Source organism: Ornithorhynchus anatinus, chromosome 5, assembly GCF_004115215.2.
Source record: "Ornithorhynchus anatinus isolate Pmale09 chromosome 5, mOrnAna1.pri.v4, whole genome shotgun sequence".
NCBI lineage: Eukaryota > Metazoa > Chordata > Mammalia > Monotremata > Ornithorhynchidae > Ornithorhynchus > Ornithorhynchus anatinus.
The window spans coordinates 77649303-77667900 of record NC_041732.1 but is presented as its reverse complement, the minus strand read 5'-3'; the positions used below and the strand labels follow the sequence as shown (position 1 = coordinate 77667900).

Below are 18598 nucleotides of genomic sequence, written 5' to 3'. Positions count from 1 at the left end.
TGCCTTTCCCCTAAGAGGGATGGGCTTGGGGTCCCGGAATAGAAAGGGGTTGGGACATCATTTTTCCTGGGTAAAGGTTCCCCCCCCCCCCCCGGCAGTACTTACGCATTCAAGAACACAACTCAGGCAGGGATTTAGGTTGAGCGGCTTTAAATTGAGCCCAGGGAGGGAACCGAAGGATTAGTTCACTAAACACGCCGAGAGATTTATAGTGCAAAGGAAGCACGATTATGAAAGGTTTTGGCAACGGTGCTGGAATGAGATCTTTGCCAAGGGTGAAGGGCTGAGCTTCTAACCCGAAGAACGTGAGCGTATCCCAAACCTTCGGGTGACGGGTTCCCCTCCCGGTTCCGAGGAGCGGTGGCTAGGCGGGGGCCAGGGCGTGCGAAGCCCCTCTCCACGAGCACAGCAGGAAGGCCGCCTGACACAGGGCCTCGTAATCCAGGTTGGCCAGGAAGCACTGCTTCATTTTGGTTTCCATGCAGCCCTCCTGGGTCGGGGTCAGCATGGTGGCCGCCGAGTGGCGGAGGAGCCAGCCGATCACCTCGTCCGCCTTCAACTTCTCGGGGGCTAGAAGGCTCTGCCCCCAGAGGCTCAGGTGGAGCACGTTAGCCGCCACACGAGCCGACGGTCTCTGCGGCGACACCGGCAGGGAGACGGGGCTTCAGACGAGGCCTCGCACGGAGGGACCGTCACCCTGACCGCCCCACTCTGATTTCTCCATTAAGCCTCTCTTGAAACACGGAGAAGGGAGGGGGGAAGCTGGCCGTCTCCCACCCCGCCTGTCCTTGCTTGCTGTTTGTCTCAGAATACTCTCCCACGTAATAACAACTGTGGTGTTTACTATGTGCCAGGCGCTGGGGTGGATACCGTCCCCATCTCTCATCCACCACCCCCTCTGGCCCCACTCTCGCTGTTTGTTTCAGAATACTCTCCCAAGTAATCATCTTTGGGGCGCTTGCTACGGGCCAGGCACCGTACTAAGCGCCGGGGCGGATACAAGCAAATCGGGTCGGTCCCGTGTGGGGCTCACGGTCTCTCGCCATTTTACAGATGAGGTGACCGCGGCCCGGAAGTGCTTAGGACAGGGCTCGATGATGACGACAGTGGATGGCGGCCTTACCTTGCCGGGTTCTCGCTGGAGCAGGGATCTTACCAGCTGCCTCACATCCAAGGGCACCGCCTCCGGGAGGGCGGGCAGCTGAGTCTCGCGGTAACTGCAGCTTTCCAGGTGGGCCGGCCCTTGGCCGTAGAAGGGATTGGGGAGCCCGACGATCTCATAGGCCATCGCGCCCACGGCCCAGGCGTCGGCTTTGCTGTAGTCGATCACGACCCCGGGGCCGGGGCGGGCCGTGGACACCTGTGGGGGAAGGGATCACTGCCTTGCGGTGAATGAATTCTAGGGAGGGACTACAACAGCGTAATAAGGCGACTCGATCTCTGCCCTCAAGGAGCTTACAATCTAACGGGGGTGACAGACAAGGGAAAGTGGAAGAGGAAGGAAGTCTCTCCGTTCAGAAGCGTCAAGGGAGACCGAGCAGCAACAAGTGCAGAGGCTAGGACCCAGGAGGAGAAGAAAAATTAGGGTAGGTCTGAGCCTCGAGGCACAGTGAAGTGTCAGATGGTGTGAGCTGGCACAGAGCAGGAGATGGTGGGTAGCTACGAGGGCGAGAATCGACTGCCTTAAAGCCAAGGGCCAGGAGTTTCTGCTTGACGTGGTGGAGAAGGAGGGCGGAAGAACTTTTAGAAAAATGATCCAGGCCGCAGAATTGAGGAATAGACTGGAGAGGCTAGAGGCGGACAGCATAGCCTATTCGGGATATGACATGGGCCTTATCGGTGCTGGGGACGGGGAGAGACTACCCAGGAAATGGGGCAGAAATGGATAAAAAGTGAGATCCTTGGGGGAAAATGGGGGGGGGGGGGGATGTGCGTGACCCAAAGGCCACCTACAAGGGCACTCGACTGGGTCAGCGACCCATCGGGCGGAACTCGGGAGATCCAGCTCGGGCACAAAACCCGCGCCTCCCCCATCCCCGGCTGAGGCCGCGGGACGGTAGGCAGCTAAGAGATGTGCCGACTCCCGACCGACACGCGGGCGATACCGCCCGGGACGGACGCCCAGCGGGAATTACCTCGGGAGCCATCAGACAGCCGTTTCCTCCCCGATCCACATACCAGCTGGTGAAAGGTAACTGCAGGCCGACGTTCTCATCAGCCAGGCAGCAACCGAAATCTGTGATCACCAGCCTGGGACAGCCAGCTGTTAAGGAAGGGGTTACAAAGCCACGGAGGAAACAAGGCAGAGAAACTTCACCCCTTCTCCCGCCTAACTGGAGAAAGGCTGGCGCTCGGGCTAAGGCCAAAAGTCAAATGGCTCTACGGCGACAAGAGACCCACGCCTGGGGCCTGTGGACATCGGGCTGTTCCCGGCTGGGGAACTGAGTCACGGAGACCGGGATTAAAACCTAACGAGGGGAGGCACAGATGAGAAAATGAGGAGCCACTGAGAGAAGCAACACGGCTTGGTGGACCTGGGTTCCAATCCCAGCTCCGCCACATGTCTATTCTGGAACCTTGGGTAAGTCACTTAACTTCTCTGGGTCTCAGTTCCCTCATCTGTAAAATGGGGATTAAGAGCGTGAGCCCCGTGTGGGACGGGGACTGTGTCTAAACCTGCAGGTACCTCAGTGCTTGGCACATAGTAGGCACTTAAGTACCACAGCTTGGCCAGCTAAAGGATGCCTGCCAGTTGCCCGGAGTTACTTCCTAACCTGTTGGGGTCTGGGAGGAAAACCTGGACGTGACTGTGTTCTAGCTGTCTTCGGGGTAAATGGCCTAGCCTTGTTTGTTTCTGCCCCCGCTGGGGGCTTCCACGCACCCGAAATGGGACACTTCTACAGTGGAGGTTTTATCCCGCTGAGGTTGCCAGGAAAACCGCTGGGGAAACGAGGCCCTCAACTTCCACCGATGGGACGCAGACCCCTCCCGGAAACTTTCCCTGCCTGCTCTCTCATCCCCCCCGGCCGGCAGCGCAGCCCCCGAGCATTGGCAATAGCATCTCCTCCGCTTTACAGGAGGGGAAGAGGAGAAGCAGAAACGGGGGCTCCCGAACACTCCCCTTCCTCCTAGCAGTGGTTTCATCAGAACTGCCCTTCCCACGCAACCTACCTGAATCAAATTCCACCAGGATGTTGTCAGATTTTAAGTCCCTGTGCGCTATGCCCTGCTGAACCAAGTGATCGACACCTTCCAGTAACTGCAAGATCATCAGTGTGCTGAGGCGGGGGTTCGGGGTGCTCGCCTGCAGGTACTGACGCAGAGTACAGGGATAGCTGGGCGGAGAGGGAGACAGGCCATCCGACTCACTGACCCTGCTGCTTCAACTCCGGCGCCGCTCCTGACTCTCGGCCTGTCCCGTCCCCCGGCCCTACCGCCCTGAAGCCGAGAAGCCGGGCGGCCTGAACCACCGCCTCCCTTGGCATCCGAGAAGTTGCGTGGGGTGGCGAGGGAGAGGAAGTGTGCTCCTGAACTCGATGGGCACCTAGGTTGGCCCAGAGAGAGCCAGGAAAATGGATGAGAGAATGTCAAGGGCCTGAGGCATAAGGATTCCCGGGACGCCGGGGCAGGGTTAAATAGGCTTTCTGAAGATCGGGTTTTTCCTCGAAACCTCCACCTGGAGGGCACCTCCTCCCACAGTTGAGATCTGACCCACCCCCGGGTGGGGGCCCCATCCCCACCCCTGCACTCCCTTAATTCAGAGAGACAGAGACAGAGAGGAGTGAGAGACAGAGAGAAGGGAAGAAGGAGGGAAAGAGAGGGGGAGAGACCGCGTGTGCCAAAGGGAACCCTCCAGCGTCCACGCCCCTAAACTGAGCCTCTCGGAGAAGAATTCGGCCCTGACAGATCCTGCCTTCTCTCGCCTCACTCACTTCTTCATGACGAGGAAGAGGGTGCGGGCGTGGCCCAGGCCGGAGGGATGCAGGCGCGGGGGGAGCACATCAGGGTAGTCGGCCAGGGCGCCGGGCAGCAGGGGCACGGCCGAGGTGAAGGCCCGCAGGACCCGGATGACGTTGGGGTGGGGAGTCAGTCGCTTGGGGCCGCCCAAGGGCTTCCTGTTTCGGTGGAGAAACATTTCCAGCAGGGATTCAGACATCACGGCAAGAAATCTCACCCGCCTTGTAACGACAAGACGGACCGACCTCCGAAGACCCCACGTCTACAGCGCGCCTTTTCCCTTCACGCGCCATTCCTCCCCGCCTCGCCCTCGCCGGCCAAGCCGAGGCAGGAAGTGCTCAGTGTAACCTTTCAAGCAGCTGACAAGATATCCTCATTCACGTGGCACCTCTCCCTGCTCTGACCTCACTGCCTTCTGTGACCGCGGACGAGCGTCCCTTAACTTTTCTTTAATTCCCGAGTCCGGCTTGACCCTCCTTCCGTGTCACTTTCCTAGTGCTAAAACCGAGCGGATTTCCGCTCACCTCGGCCTCGTGAACCCAAGACTTCTTACTGCCCCATCCTATCCGACGCAGGTATATTGAGAAATATGAAAAAAACGGCCACTTTCTTCAATTCACTGGGTATAAACCCTTATTCCTCCTGGGGAATCGACTAAGGGAGTGAGGGTTCCAGGTATATCCAGTACGGCTCTAGGCCACCAGAGGATACTCCTCCCCTGCGTTTACTCAGCAGGGCCCTTACCAAGATACGAAGGACGGTAGCGCGGATTTTCCTAAATCTAAAATATTTGGAAAGTTTTAATACTTGGGTGAGGGGCTTTATCTACAGAATCAGCTTCACTATTGGGTTCCACTTCCACTCACCTGGCAGGCATGGGGATACCCTGAGGCAGCACGGCCTAGTGGATAGAGCCTGGGAGTCAGAAGGACCTGGGTTCTAATCCCAGCTTCACCAACTGTCTGCCGTGTGACCATGAGCACGCCGCTTCACTTCTCTGCGCCTCAGTTACCTCAACCGTGTAATGGGGATTGAGACTGTGGGCCCCATGTGGGACAGGGACTGTGTCCAACCCGATTAGCTTGTACCTACCCCGGCGCTTAGGACAATCATTATAAATAAATACCACCATTATTATTATTATTACTACTACAATGCTTGACAGAGTAAGTGCTTAGCAAATACCACCATCCCTCCGGGGTCCACTCGCTCACCCCGGGAATCAAATAGACCCTCCTGAGGGATTCTTTCTTACCTGTGGGCGAAAGCCCCGTACTCCCCGGACAGGGCGACGCGACTGGCCGGCACCAGCTCCTGGCTCATGGTGCTGAGGATGGCTTCGCTGGAGGAGCCCGCCTGCAAAAACAGCCAAGAGTTATCCAACCCGCCGGACTGGGAGGAGGCGCCCTGGGAGACCCAGGAAACCTTGGACCTGGATGGAGACGTTGCAGCGGGAGACAGGCATTGCACCGGTTGGACAAGGCAGTCAGTCAATTGTATCTACTGCGCGCTTACTGCCTGCAGAGCACTGTACTAAGTGCGTGGGAGCATACGATATGACAATATCACAGACACATTCAATGCCCACGAGCTTACGGTCTAGCGGGGGAGAAAAATACAAGAAAAAAAGATACAGCAGCAGGCTCTCTCTCTGCATTACATGGGGGCGGGCCCAGAGGGGACCTCGTCTCTCTCCTTCGCACCTGAACTGTCTTAAACCATCGTCCATCCACAGAGGACACTTGAAACCAAGCTGGGCAAGACACCAGCATGACTCTGCCCAGCTCCATCTCAACCTTGTCCCCGGGGAACCAACCGGCCGTCATTCACAGAGATTTTCCATCTCGAATTTCTAGGACGCAAATCCGAATAGGTGGGGGTGCGCTAGCTAAATCTCCTTATTACCTCCCAGGATCACACCCAAGTCACCTGACAGGTTGTAGATAAGCCCTTAGTAAAAAAAATAACCGTGGTATTTGCTAAGCATTTACTAAGTAGTGCGGTACTAAACGCTGGGGTAAGTACAAGATAATGAGGACCACATGGGGCTCATAGCCTCCCTCTCTCCAGGCTCGCATCTCCTCCTGCCTTCAAGACATCTCTACTTGGATGTCTTCCCGTCACCTCAAACTTAACATGTCCAAAACAGATCTCCTTATCTTTCCCCCCAAACCCTGTCCTCTCCTGGACGTTCCCGTCGCTGTAGACGGCATCACCATCCTTCCCGTCTCACAAACTCGCATGGATATCTGGCCTTATCCTTGACTCCATTCTCTCATTCAACCTACGAATCCAATCTGTCACCAAATCCTGCCAGTCTCACCTTCACAACATCGCTAAAATCCACCCTTTCCTCTCCATCCCAACCGCTACCGCTTTAGTAAAATCACTCATCCTATCCCGACTGGATTACTGCATCAGCCTTCTTTCTGACCTCCCCACCTCCTGCCTCTCCCCACTCCAGTCCATACTTCACTCCGCTGCCCGTATTACCTTTTCTACAGAAAGGTTCAGGGCACATCACCTCTTTCCTCAAAAATCTCCAGTGGTTGCCTACCAACCTCTGTATCAAACAAAAACTGCTCACCATTAGCTTTAAAGCAGTCCGTCACCTTGCCCCCTCCCACTACACCTTACTTCTCTCCTTCTACATCCCAGCCCGCACACTTTGCTCCTCTGGTGCTGCTAACCTTCTCACTGTGCCTCAATCTTGCCCACCTCGCCATCCCTCACCGGCCCACATCTTACCTCTGGCTTGGAACGCCCTCCCTCCTCAAATCCACCGGACAATAACTTTGCCCCCTTCAAAGCCTTACTGAAGGCCCATCTCCTCCAAAAGGCCTTCCCAACTAAGCCCCACTTTTCCTCATCTCCCCCTCCCTTTTGCGACACCCTGACTTGCTCCCTTTGGTCTTCCCCCTTCTCTCCCCGCCCCAGAACACATATATTTACCTGTAATTTTATTTTGATTGATTTCTGTCTCTCCCCCTCTAGACACTAAGCTTGTTGTGGGCAGGGACTGTCTCTACTGCTCTACTGTACTTTCCCAAGCACTTAGTACAGTGCTCTTCACACACTAAGTGCTCAATAAATACGATTAAATGAATGAATTTTGGAGATGAGGAAACTGAGGCCCAGAGAAGTGAAGTGACTTGCTCAAGGTGACAGAGCAGACAAGAGTCGGAGCTGGAAATAGAACCCAGGTTCTCTGACTCCCAGGCCCTTGCTCTTTCCATTAAGCCACACCGCTTCTTGTGGTTACCGAGGTGTGGCCACTTAAATTATAGAACATAAATGTTCACAGAAACTATACATTCTAAGCCCTTAGTATAGTGCTCTGCACATAGTAAGCGCTCAATAAATTCAATTGAATGAATGAATCTCCCCCGGGGTCACAACCAGGTAAGATTATTTGGAGGAAGGTGTGCTAACTAGGGTAAAATCCTTTCCCTTGGGGGAATTACCGTGTGATTGACCGCAACTTCGTATCCTTTATTTTTATCACATTTTCCGGAAAGACTGCTTAAAAGAGTCAGGGACGAGGAATGCAAACTCCCCTTGAAGACCGTAAGCCTCTCATGGGCAGAGATCACGTCTCTTGGACTCTGCTACACTGTGCTTTCCCAAGCGCTCAACAGATACCGTTCACGGGCTGAGTGACCAAAAAAAAAAAAGCCAAAATCCTTACCGAGATGTTCCACATCATCTTGATGGCTAAGGGAAAGGAGGGCCTGGGCTGAGTTGTTTCCACGGACTCCGGATTTCCCGCGGGCGGGATGACATCTGCATCTCCCCGGGTCCCGGCCGGCCCCCGGGATGGGACGGGAATGGTCGCCTCGTACACGGCAGCGCTGCAGCCTTTGCCAATCGGCTGCCCGATGAGGTATTCCTCCAGCTGGAATCCCCGCCAGCGGCTCGCAGCCAGGGGTTCAGGAAGCAGTTTGTCTTTCTGGGAAAAAATCGCCTGAGGAAAAGAAGCCCCAAGTGAGCCAGGGAACTCCGGGCCCGCTGAAGTCACTCAAAGACGACCCAAGTGTCTCTCCCCCTCTAGACTCTAAGCTTGTTGTGGGCAGGGAATGCCTCTGTTTAGCCTACTCTTCCAAGCGCTTAGCACAGTGCTCTGCACACAGTAAATGCTCAATAAATACGGCTGAATGAATGAAGCGCCCAAGGTGCCTCGTCTCCGGCATCCCGGACTCAGGCCTTAACACGCCCGGGCCTCGCTTCGATGGATCTGAAAGACGGTTTCTGAGAATCTGGTCTCCTCCTTGCAAATTAGCAAATCGGTGGAAAGGTGCTTACATGAGACTCTAAGCCCCTCGTGGACACGGGCCCATGCTTCTGCAAATTTCCCAAGCACAAAAGCCGGGGCTTGGCATCAATAAAGCAACTTGATGAAACACCACTGACTGCCTGGCTGTTCCATGGTGGGAACGGTACTTGGCTGGAGGCCGGGACTTTACCCCTGGGACTGCCGCTAATTTATTGCAGGCCTCCTGCAGCAAAACAGTTTAGTGTTTGAAAGTGATGGCCCTAAGTAGTCATAGTATTTATTAAGTGCTAACTGCAGGAGAATAGCCGTAATAGCGTTTATGAAGCACATCCTCGCAGAGCAAACACTGGGAGAAAACAGACAGGTGGGAATTAGATGAGGGTCCCCATCCCAGAAGGGCTGCTCACAATCTAATAGTAGCTTAAATGGGGAGAAGGAATGGGAGACACATTTCTGGCACATTTCTCCACTGTAACTAAAAGATCGGGGTGGGGAGAAATAGCATTTATTGAGGCTCTTACGGATCCACGGTGTAATGAGATAAAGATTGTGAGCCCCATGTGGGACGTGGAACTGTGTCCAACCTCATCAATTCCAGTGCTCAGCACAGTGCTGGGCATATAGTAAATGCTTAGCAAATGCCATTAAAAAAACCAAAAACCACCAAAAAACCCCCCAAAGTTCTTTATTTTTCTTCCTACACACTCTCTGTCCCCTGACTTTCCAATCTCAGTCAACACCACCTCATCCTCTCCAGCCCGGAAGCCTGCGACCTTAATGTCACCCTCAATTCTCCACGGTCATTCAGCACTCACACACTGACCACTTCCAAATCCCGCCGCTTTTTCCTGCACAACGTTTCCCGGATCTGCCCCTTCCTCTTTAACCACACCGTCACCGCTCAATATAAGCCTCGGATTACTGCCTTCGCTGGCCCTGTCGACAGCCTCTCCCCTGCCCGAAATCCATCCTACATGCTGCTGCATGGCTCCCGTTCCTGAAGCTCTGCACACAGTAAGTGCTCAATTAATAAGACTGAATGAAAGCTAGACTGCATGCTTCGAGGGTCTCCAACTTGTCAAGCAATTCTGCTGTACTCTCCCAAGCACTTAGTGTTCTACCAGAACAAAACACTCACTAAATGACCCAACCTTGGATGTCCCTCCCTCCTTCCCCAGGCCTCAGCTCTTCTCACAATCCAAGTGCTTCTTAAACCCTTATCTCTTCAAACAGACTTTCCTTGAATAATTTCCCAGCACCCTGAACCATTTCATCCCTCCAGCCACTGCTAAAAATTCCTTATTTACCCCTCCTCCTCTGCACTCTGCATTATTTCTTTACTTTGACCACTTCAGCTGTAAACGTGTTTATGTTTATCCCCTCGTTGGAGTGCAAGCTCCTCTTGGTCAGGGATTGAGTTGGGTTTTTTTTCTGTACTTCCCAAAAGCCTAGTTCACTATATAGCACCAAGTAGGTGTTCAATAAATGCTCTGCACTAGGCTGGGAAATGATAATAACGACGATGATGATAACTGTGGTATTTGTTAACTGCTTACTTATGTGTCAGGCGCTGCACTAAGCACAGTGGTAGATACAAGGTAATCAGGCTGGACACAGGTGTCCCTGTCCCACCTGGGGCTCGATTTTAATCCCCATTTTACATATGAGATAACTGAGGCATAGAGAAGTTAAGTGACCTGCCCAGGTGACACAGCAGACAGGCGACAGAGTCGGCATTATTCATTCAACAGTATTTACTGAACACTTATTATGTGCAGAGCACTGTACTAAGCGCTTGGAATGTACAATTCGGCAACAGATAGAGACAATCCCTGCCCGGTGATGGGCTCACAATCTAATGGGGGAGACAGGCGGCAGAGCAAAACAGAACGAAACAAAAACGAGACATTATCGTGATAAATAGAACCAAGGGGGTGTACACCTCATTAACAAAATAAATAGGGTAATAAAAAATACATACAAATGAGCACAGTGCGGAGGGGAGGGGAAAGGAGAGGGGGAGGAGCAGAGGGAAAGGAGGCTTAGCTGAGGGGAGGTGAAGGGGGAGCAGAGGTAGCAGAAGGAAAAGGGGAAGCTCGGTGTGGGAAGGCCTCCTGGAGGAGGTGAGCTCTCAGTAGGGCTTTGAAGAGGGGAAGAGAGTTAGTTTGGCGGAGATGAGGAGGGAGGGCATTCCAGGATGTGGGCCAGACAGCGGGTTAGAACCCAGGTCCTCGGACTCCCAGGCCTGGGCTCTTTACACTAGGCCACGCTGCTTCTCTAAGGTAAGCAACTGAATGGAAACATTAAAAGCAGTATACCTATACAAGAAATGTGAATCAAGGATGAAATACAGGTATAAAGATAAATAATAATGGTATTTGTTAAGCGCTATGTGCCAGGCACTGTACTAAGCACTGGGGTGGATACAAGTATATCGAGTTGAAAGCAGTCCCTGTCTCACATGGTGCTCAGTTTTGATCCCCATTTTACAGATGAGGTAAGTGAGGTACAGAGAAGTGCAGCGACTTGCCCAAGGTCACACAGCAGACAAGTGGCGGAGCCGGGATTAGAACCCATGACCTTCTGACTCCCAGGCCCGCGATCTATCCGCTAGGCCACCGTGTTCAGGAAGGAGAGGGGAATAAAAAGGGGAATGAAGGCCTCCTAGAGAAGGACGGTTAAGGCTGATGGGGAGAAGAGTGGGCTGAGTCAGAGCAGGATAGTAGCATGGCCTGGTGGAACGAGTACGGGCCTGGGAGTCAGAGGACCTGGGTTCTAATCCCCGTTCGGCCAAATGCCCTGACAATTTCTGGGGCAGGTCACTTAGCTTCTCTGTGCCTGTTTCCTCAAATGCAAAACGGGGATTCAACAATTGTCCTCCCTCTTATTTAAGACTGTGAGCCCCATGCAGGTCAGGGGCTGTGTCTGACCTAATTGTCTTGTATCAACTCCAGCGTCTAGAACAGCGCTTGATGTGTAGTAAGCGCTCAACAAGTACCAGAAGAGAAGCAAACAAACCCGAGAGGGAGCAAAGCACCCGAGGGAGAGTGGCAAATCTCACAGAGTGCGTGCCGGAGGAGCAACGGCTACTGCGGTCGGGGACGGGAGGCTTAGGGTCTGTGACCCGCCTTTTGTCTCCTTGATTTTTAGCCAAGATGCCGCCGGGCAATCAAGACCTCAGAGAGGAAATCAGGAGACAAAACCTCGGCGTGGTAAAATGCTGCTACCTAATCATTTGGCGGTTTCTCTGAAGAGCACCGTTTTGTCGGGAAATGAAACTGGTTAATAATGAGGACGATGGCCCTGGGAAAGACACACACACCCAAATACACAAGTGCAGTCCCTGAGGTGGTCTGAAGCACTGGGAAGACTGATGGGGCGAGATCCAAAGCTCCAGGAGAAAAGAGTGCGGGACGGAGAGCCCCGGAAAACATTTCACGGTCCAAAGACAGAGATCCGGGTGGTGGAAAATGAAATGAGTCTGGAGGGAAGATCCGTGGCAGATTGAATTTCCTCTGTTGCCCTCGGTCTCATCACCACCCCGCGGAGAACCTACCCGCCCCTGAGGATTTGGACAAGCTCCCGCAGGCATCGGTCTCTGCCAGGAGATAATGAGAGGCCAGGCCAGGAGACCACCTGTCAGCCGAGAGCTGGATCCAGTTCAGAAATGTGGCAGCGGCCGCCTCTCTGGGTCCGGGGTGACCTTGGCCTCCTGGTCACTGTCATCGTGCCCCACGGTCGGATGTGGGGAGACTCCGACCGGCTTTGGAAATCCGCCCTCTCCCCCTGCCCCCTTTCCCTTCACACCTTACAAAAACACTCAGCCCCCCTTCCCCTTTCCCCCCGACACTAGCCCCCATCGTCAACCACCTACTCTCTGATGGCTCCTTCCCATCTGCTTTTAGAGAAGCTCATGGTCTCTTCAATCCTAAAAAAAACAAACACACCCCTTCCCTCGATCCCACTGCACCATCCAGCTACCCCATTTCCCTCCTTCCATTCCTGTCCAAACTCGTTACACTTGCTGCCTCAACTTCTCCTTCAATTCCTTAACCCCTACCTCACCTCCTAACTGCGGGTTTCCCCTCAAGTCTCTCAGTTTTGGGTCCTTTTTGCTTTCCAATCCACTCTTTCCTCCCTTGGGGAGCTAATAACTACAACAGTAATAACTGTCAACACTCACTCTGTGTAGAGCACGTACTAAGAGCTGCAGCAGATACAAAACAATCGGTTTCTGGTCCTCACTGGGGTCATACCCTGATTAGGACGGAGAACAGGTACTGAATCCCCATTTTACAGATGAGGAAACCGAGGCTCAATGAAGTTCAGCACCTTGCCCGAGGTCACACAACAGGCAAGGGGTGGAGCCAGGATTAGAACCCAAATCCTCAGCATCCCAGACCTTTGCTCTTTCTGGCAGGCCTCACTGCTTCCAGAGAAGCAGCGTGGCTCAGTGGAAAGAGCCCGGGCTGGGGAGTCCGAGGTCACGGGTTTGAATCCCGGCTCTGCCACTTGGCAGCTGTGTGACTCTGGGCAAGTCACTTCACTTCTCTGTGCCTCTGTTACCTCATCTGTAAAATGAGGATGAAGACTGTGATCACTTTATATCCTCCCCGGGGCTTAGAACTGTGCTCTGCACACAGTAAGCGCTTAACAAAAATTCCAACATTATTATTATTCTCATCCACTCCCACAACCTTAATTACCAAGATGACTACCCGGATGACTCCCAAAGCTTCCTCACCATTCCAGCCTTTTTCTTTGCAATCTTGTATCTTAGTACAATTTTAGTACAGTGGACTGCGCGGAGTAAGCGCTCAATCAATTCCATTGACTACCAACTCCGCTGTACTCTTCAAAATGCTCATTCATTCAATAGTATTTACTGAGCGCTTACTATGTGCAGAGCACTGTACTAAGCCCTTGGAATGGACAATTCGGCAACAGATAGGAACCATCCCTGCCCGGTGACGGGCTCACAGTCTAGTCCGGTGGTCCGCCCTCAGAAAGCGTTCAATAAGTATGACTGAATACCCACTCTGTTGTGCTGTATTCTCCCCAGAGGCTAGTTCACTCCCAAGACCGTGCCCTTTCCACTAAGCCACTTGCCCAAGGTCACAGAGCAGACAAGTGGGGCAGTCGGGATTAGAACCCATGACCTTCTGCCTCCCAGGCCCGAGCTCCACTACTCCACGCTGCTTCTAATAATAATAATAATGACGGTATTTGTTAAGCGCTTACTTTGTGCCAAGCACTGTTCTAAGCACTGGGGTAATAATAATAATGATGGCATTTGTTAAGCACTTACTATGTGCAAAGCACTGCTCTTAAGTGCGGGAGAGGATACAAGGTGATCAGGTTGTCCCACGTGGGGCTCAGAGTCTTAATCCCCATTTTACAGATGTGGGAACTGAGGCCCAGAGAAGGGAAATAACTCACCCAAAGTCACCCAGCAGACAAGGGGCGGAGGCGGGATTAGAACCAACGACCCGACTCCCCGGCCCAGACTCTTTCCACTAAGCCATGTTGCTTCTAATAATCAGGGTATTTGTTAAGCGCTTACTAAGTGCCAAGCCCTGTTCAAAGCGCTGGGGAAATAGTAATAATGATGGCATTTGTTCATTCAATAGTATTTACTGAGCGCTTACGATGTGCAGAGCACTGTACTAAGCGCTTGGAATGGACGATTCAGCAACAGAGACCGTCCCTGCCCAATGATGGGTTTACAGTCTAATCGGGGAAGACAGACGGACAAAAACAAGACAACATAATTACGATTTGTTAGGCGCTTACTCTGTGCCAAACCCTGTTCAAAGCGATGGGGTAACAATAAGAATAAAGGCATTTGTTAGGTGCTTCCTTTGTGCTAGGCCCTGTTTTAAGCGCTGGGGTAACAATAATAATAATAATAATGATGATGATGATGGTATTTGTTAGGGGCTTACTCTGTGCCGAGCCCTGTTTGAAGCGCTGGGGTAATAGTAATAATAATGGCATTTGTTAAGCGCTTACTTTGTGCTAAGCCCTGTTCTAAGCGCTGGGGTAACAATTAATAATAATAATAATAATGATGATGGCATTTGTTAAGCGCTTACTCTGTGCCAAACCCTGTCCAAAGCGATGGGGTAACAATAATAATAATGGCATTTGCTAGGTGTTTACTTTGTGCTAAGCCCTGTTCTAAGCACTGGGGTAACAATAATAATGATGATGATGATAATGATGGCATTTGTTAGGGGCTTTCTCTGTGCCAAGCACTGTTCGAAGCATTGAGGTAATAATAATAATGGCCGCATTTGTTAGGCGCTCGCTCAGTGCCAAGCCCTGTTCGAAGCGCTGGGGGGGGAGAATAGAAGGGGATGAGGGGGTCCCACGGGGGGCACGAGGTCCGCAGTGGGCGTTGAGAAGCAGTGTGGGGCTCAGTGGAAAGAGCCCGGGCTTGGGAGTCAGAGGTCATGGGTTCTAATCCTGACTCTGCCACTTGCCAGCTGGGTGATTGTGGGCCAGTCACCTCACTTCTCTGGGCCTCAGTGACCTCATCTGTAAAATGGGGGTGAAGACTGTGAGCCTCACGTGGGCCCACCTGAGGACTCTGGATCTATCCCAGCGCTTAGAACAGTGCTCTGCACAAAGCAAGCGCTTAACAAATACCAACATTACTATTGAGTAAAGGCATCTGGGGGAGGGCGGGGGCGCTCAGTAGGGAGTCCCGGGAGGGGGAGGGGACACTCACCTGGATTCAACAGTATTTATTGAGCGCTTACTATGTGCAGAGCACTGTACTAAGCGCTTGGAATGGACAAATCGGTAACAGATAGATACAGTCCCTGCCCTCTGACAGGCTTACAGTCTAATCGGGGGAGACGGACAGACAAGAATAGCAACAAACAGAATCGATGGGATGAACAGCTCACTAAAACAATAGCAACTGAATAGAATCAAGGGGATGGACACCTCATTAAAACAAGAGCAATAAACAGAATCAAGGGGATGGACATCTCATTAAAATAATAGCAGTAAACAGAATCAAGGGGATGGACATCCCATTAAAACAAGAGCAATATACAGAATCAAGGGGATGGACATCTCATTGAAATAATAGCAATAAATAGAATCAAGGGGATAGACATCTCATTAAAAGAAGAGCAATAAGCAGAATCAAGGGGACGTTCATTCTATTTATTGCTATTGTTCTTGTCTGTCCGTCTCCCCCGAATAGACTGTAAGCCCAAAGGGCAAGGACTGTCTCTATCTGTTACCCATTTGTCCATTCCATGCGCTTAGTACAGTGCTCTGCACATAGTAAGTGCTCAATAAATACTATTGAATGAATTAAAAGAAGAGCAATAAACAGAATCGTGGGGATGAACATCTCATTAAAACAATAGCAATGAATAGAATCAAGGGGATGGCCATCTCATTAAAAGAAAAATAAATAGAATCAAGGAGATGGACAGCTCATTAAAATAACAGCAATAAATAGAATCAAGGGGATGGACATCTCATTGAAATAATAGAAATAAATAGAATCAAGGGGATGGACATCCCATTAAAACAAGAGCAATAAATAGAATCAAGGGGAAGGACAGCTCATTAAAATAAGCGCAATAAATAGAATCTAGGGGATGGACACCTCATTAAAACAAGAGCAGTAAACAGAATCAAGGGGATGGACACCTCATTAAAATAGCAATGAATAGAATCAAGGAGATGTACATCTCATTAAAATAATAGCAATAAACAGAATCAGGGGGATGGACATCTCACTAAAACAAGACCAATAAATAGAATCAAGGGGGTGTTCCTCTCATTAAAACAAGAGCAATAAATAGAATCAAGGGGATGGACATCTTATTAACAGCAATAAATAGAATCAAGGGGATGGACATCTCATTAAAACAAGAGCAATGAATAGAATCAAGGGGATGGACATCTCATTAAAACAGCAGCAATGAATAGAATCAGGGGATGGACATCTCATTAAAACAGCAGCAATAAAGAGAATCAAGGGGATGTTCATCTCATTAAAACAACAGCAATAAACAGAATCAAGGGGATGGACATCTCATTAAAATAATAGCGATAAATAGAATCAAGGGGACGGACATCTCATTAATAGCAACAGAATCAAGGGAAGGGACATCTCATTAAAACAAGGGCAATAAATAAAATCAAGGGGATGAACATCTCATTAAAACAGTAGCAATGATTAGAATGAAGGGGATGGACATCTCATTAAAACAAGAGCAATACATGGAAACAAGGGGATGGACATCTCATTAAAATAATAGCAATAAATGGAAACAAGGGGATGGACATCTCATTAAAATAATAGCAATAAACGGAATCAAGGGGAGGGCCATCTCATTGAAACAAGAGCAATAAAGAGAATGAACATCTCATTGCAACAAGAGCAATAAAGAGAATCAAGGGGATGGGCCATCTCATGAAAACAAGAGCAATAAAGAGAAACAAGGGGATGGACCTCTCGTTAAAATAATAGCCATACGTAGAATCAAGGGGATGGCCATCTCATTAAACAGGAGCAATAAAGAGAATGAACATCTCATTGCAACAAGAGCAATAAAGAGAATCAAGGGGATGGGCCATCTCATGAAAACAAGAGCAATAAAGAGAAACAAGGGGATGGACCTCTCGTTAAAATAATAGCCATACGTAGAATCAAGGGGATGGCCATCTCATTGAAACAAGAGCAGTAAAGAGAATGAACATCTCATTGAAACGAGCAATAAAGAGAATCAAGGGGATGGGCCATCTCATGAAAACAAGAGCAACAAAGAGAAACAAGGGGATGGACCTCTCGTTAAAATAACAGCCATACGTAGAATCAAGGGGATGGCCATCTCATTAAACAGGAGCAATAAACAGAATGAAGGGGACGGCCACCTCGTTGAGTGGGGTGATAAAATCAAGTCACCTGGATGTCCCGACAGGCCGAGACCGCCCTCCGGGCCTCCGCCTGCCGCTCCTCCACCAGGCCCAGGGTCCCCCCCAGCGACAGCGACAAGGACAGGCCGAGGGCCCGGGCCGGGCCGAGGAGGCGGCCGCCGCAGCAGGCCCCGCAGCCCCGCGCCCACAGCCCCCTCACCACCGCACCCAACAGCCCCGGGCCGGCGGGCGGCGGGCGGCGGACGGGCGGCGGGCGGACGGCGGGGGGTCCCGGCCGGCCGGCGAGGCGCAGCAGCAGCGCCCGGCCCAGTTGGAGCCCGCGGCTCAGCGCCTGACGGACCGCCATGGCCGCCTCCCCCTCAGGCCCCCTCGCCTCGGGCCGCGCCGGAAACCACGACGCCGCGCGCAGGCGCACACGACGGGGGAGGGGGACGGACGGCTCGCGCGCAGGCGCACACGAGCGGAGGGGGGGTAGGGACGGCCCGCGCGCAGGCGCACACGACGGGGGAAGGGGAAGGACGGCTCGCGCGCAGGCGCACACGAGCGGAGGGCGGGGGGCGGGACGGCCCGCACCCAGGCGCACCCGGGGGGAAAGGGGAAGGGATGGTCCGCGCGCAGGCGCATACGACGGGGGAAGGGGAAGGACGGCTCGCGCGCAGGCGCACACGAGCAGAAGGCGGGGGGGGCGGAGGGACGGGGGGGGGGCGGGACGGCCCGCGCGCAGGCGCACCCAGAGGGAAAGGGGACGGGACGGTCCGTGCGCAGGCGCACACGCAGCCACGCCCTAGGGGGGAAGGGGGAAGGACGGTCAGCGCGCAGGCGCACACGCAACCACGCCCGGAGGGGGGGGTAGGACGGCCCGCGCGCAGGCGCACACGCAGCCCCGCTCTGGAGGGAAAGGGGGAGGGTCTGCCCTCGAGCAGTCGCACGCGCAGCCACTCCCGGAGGGGGCGGGGCGGCCCGCGCGCAGGCGCTCAAACAGCCACGTCCGCGGGGGGGGGGGGGGGGGAAAGACGGTCGGCGCGCAGGCGCACACACAGCCACGTCGGAGGGGCGGGGGAGACGGCCCGCGCGCAGGCGCACACGCGGCCACGCCCGGAGCCGGGAGGGAGGGGGAAAGGCTGCGCGCGCAGCCACCGTTAGTCGTCCTGGCCGCCTGGGGGCGCGCTCTCCCCCTCTCTCTACGTCTCTGTCTCTCAATAATAATGATAATGACGGCATTCATTAAGCACTTTCTATGTGCCAAGCACTGTTCTAAGCGCTGGGGAGGATACAAGGTCATCAGGGGGTCCCCCCGTGGGGCTCCCATCTTCATCCCCATTTTCCAGATGGGGTCACTGAGGCCCAGAGAAGTGAAGTGACTGGCCCAAAGTCACCCAGCTGGCAAGGGGCGGAGGCGGGATTTGAACCCAGGATCTCTGACTCCCCAGCCCGGGCTCTTTCCACTGGGCCAAGCTG

General features: G+C 52.8%; 1 protein-coding gene across 1 annotated transcript; it reads right to left on the bottom strand.

Annotated features, from left to right (window-relative positions):
• Positions 1–133: 133 nt before the first annotated feature.
• Positions 134–17527, bottom strand: PINK1 (PTEN induced kinase 1). Its single transcript, XM_029064881.2, has 8 exons — positions 17169–17527; positions 7646–7921; positions 5213–5313; positions 3933–4115; positions 3172–3335; positions 2136–2263; positions 1124–1360; positions 134–634 (listed from the first exon to the last, which is right to left on the bottom strand). The coding sequence occupies exons 1-8, from the start codon at positions 17484–17486 to the stop codon at positions 365–367; spliced, it is 1677 nt and encodes a 558-aa protein (XP_028920714.1). The 5' UTR covers positions 17487–17527; the 3' UTR covers positions 134–364.
• Between the last annotated feature and the right edge of the window lie 1071 nt (positions 17528–18598).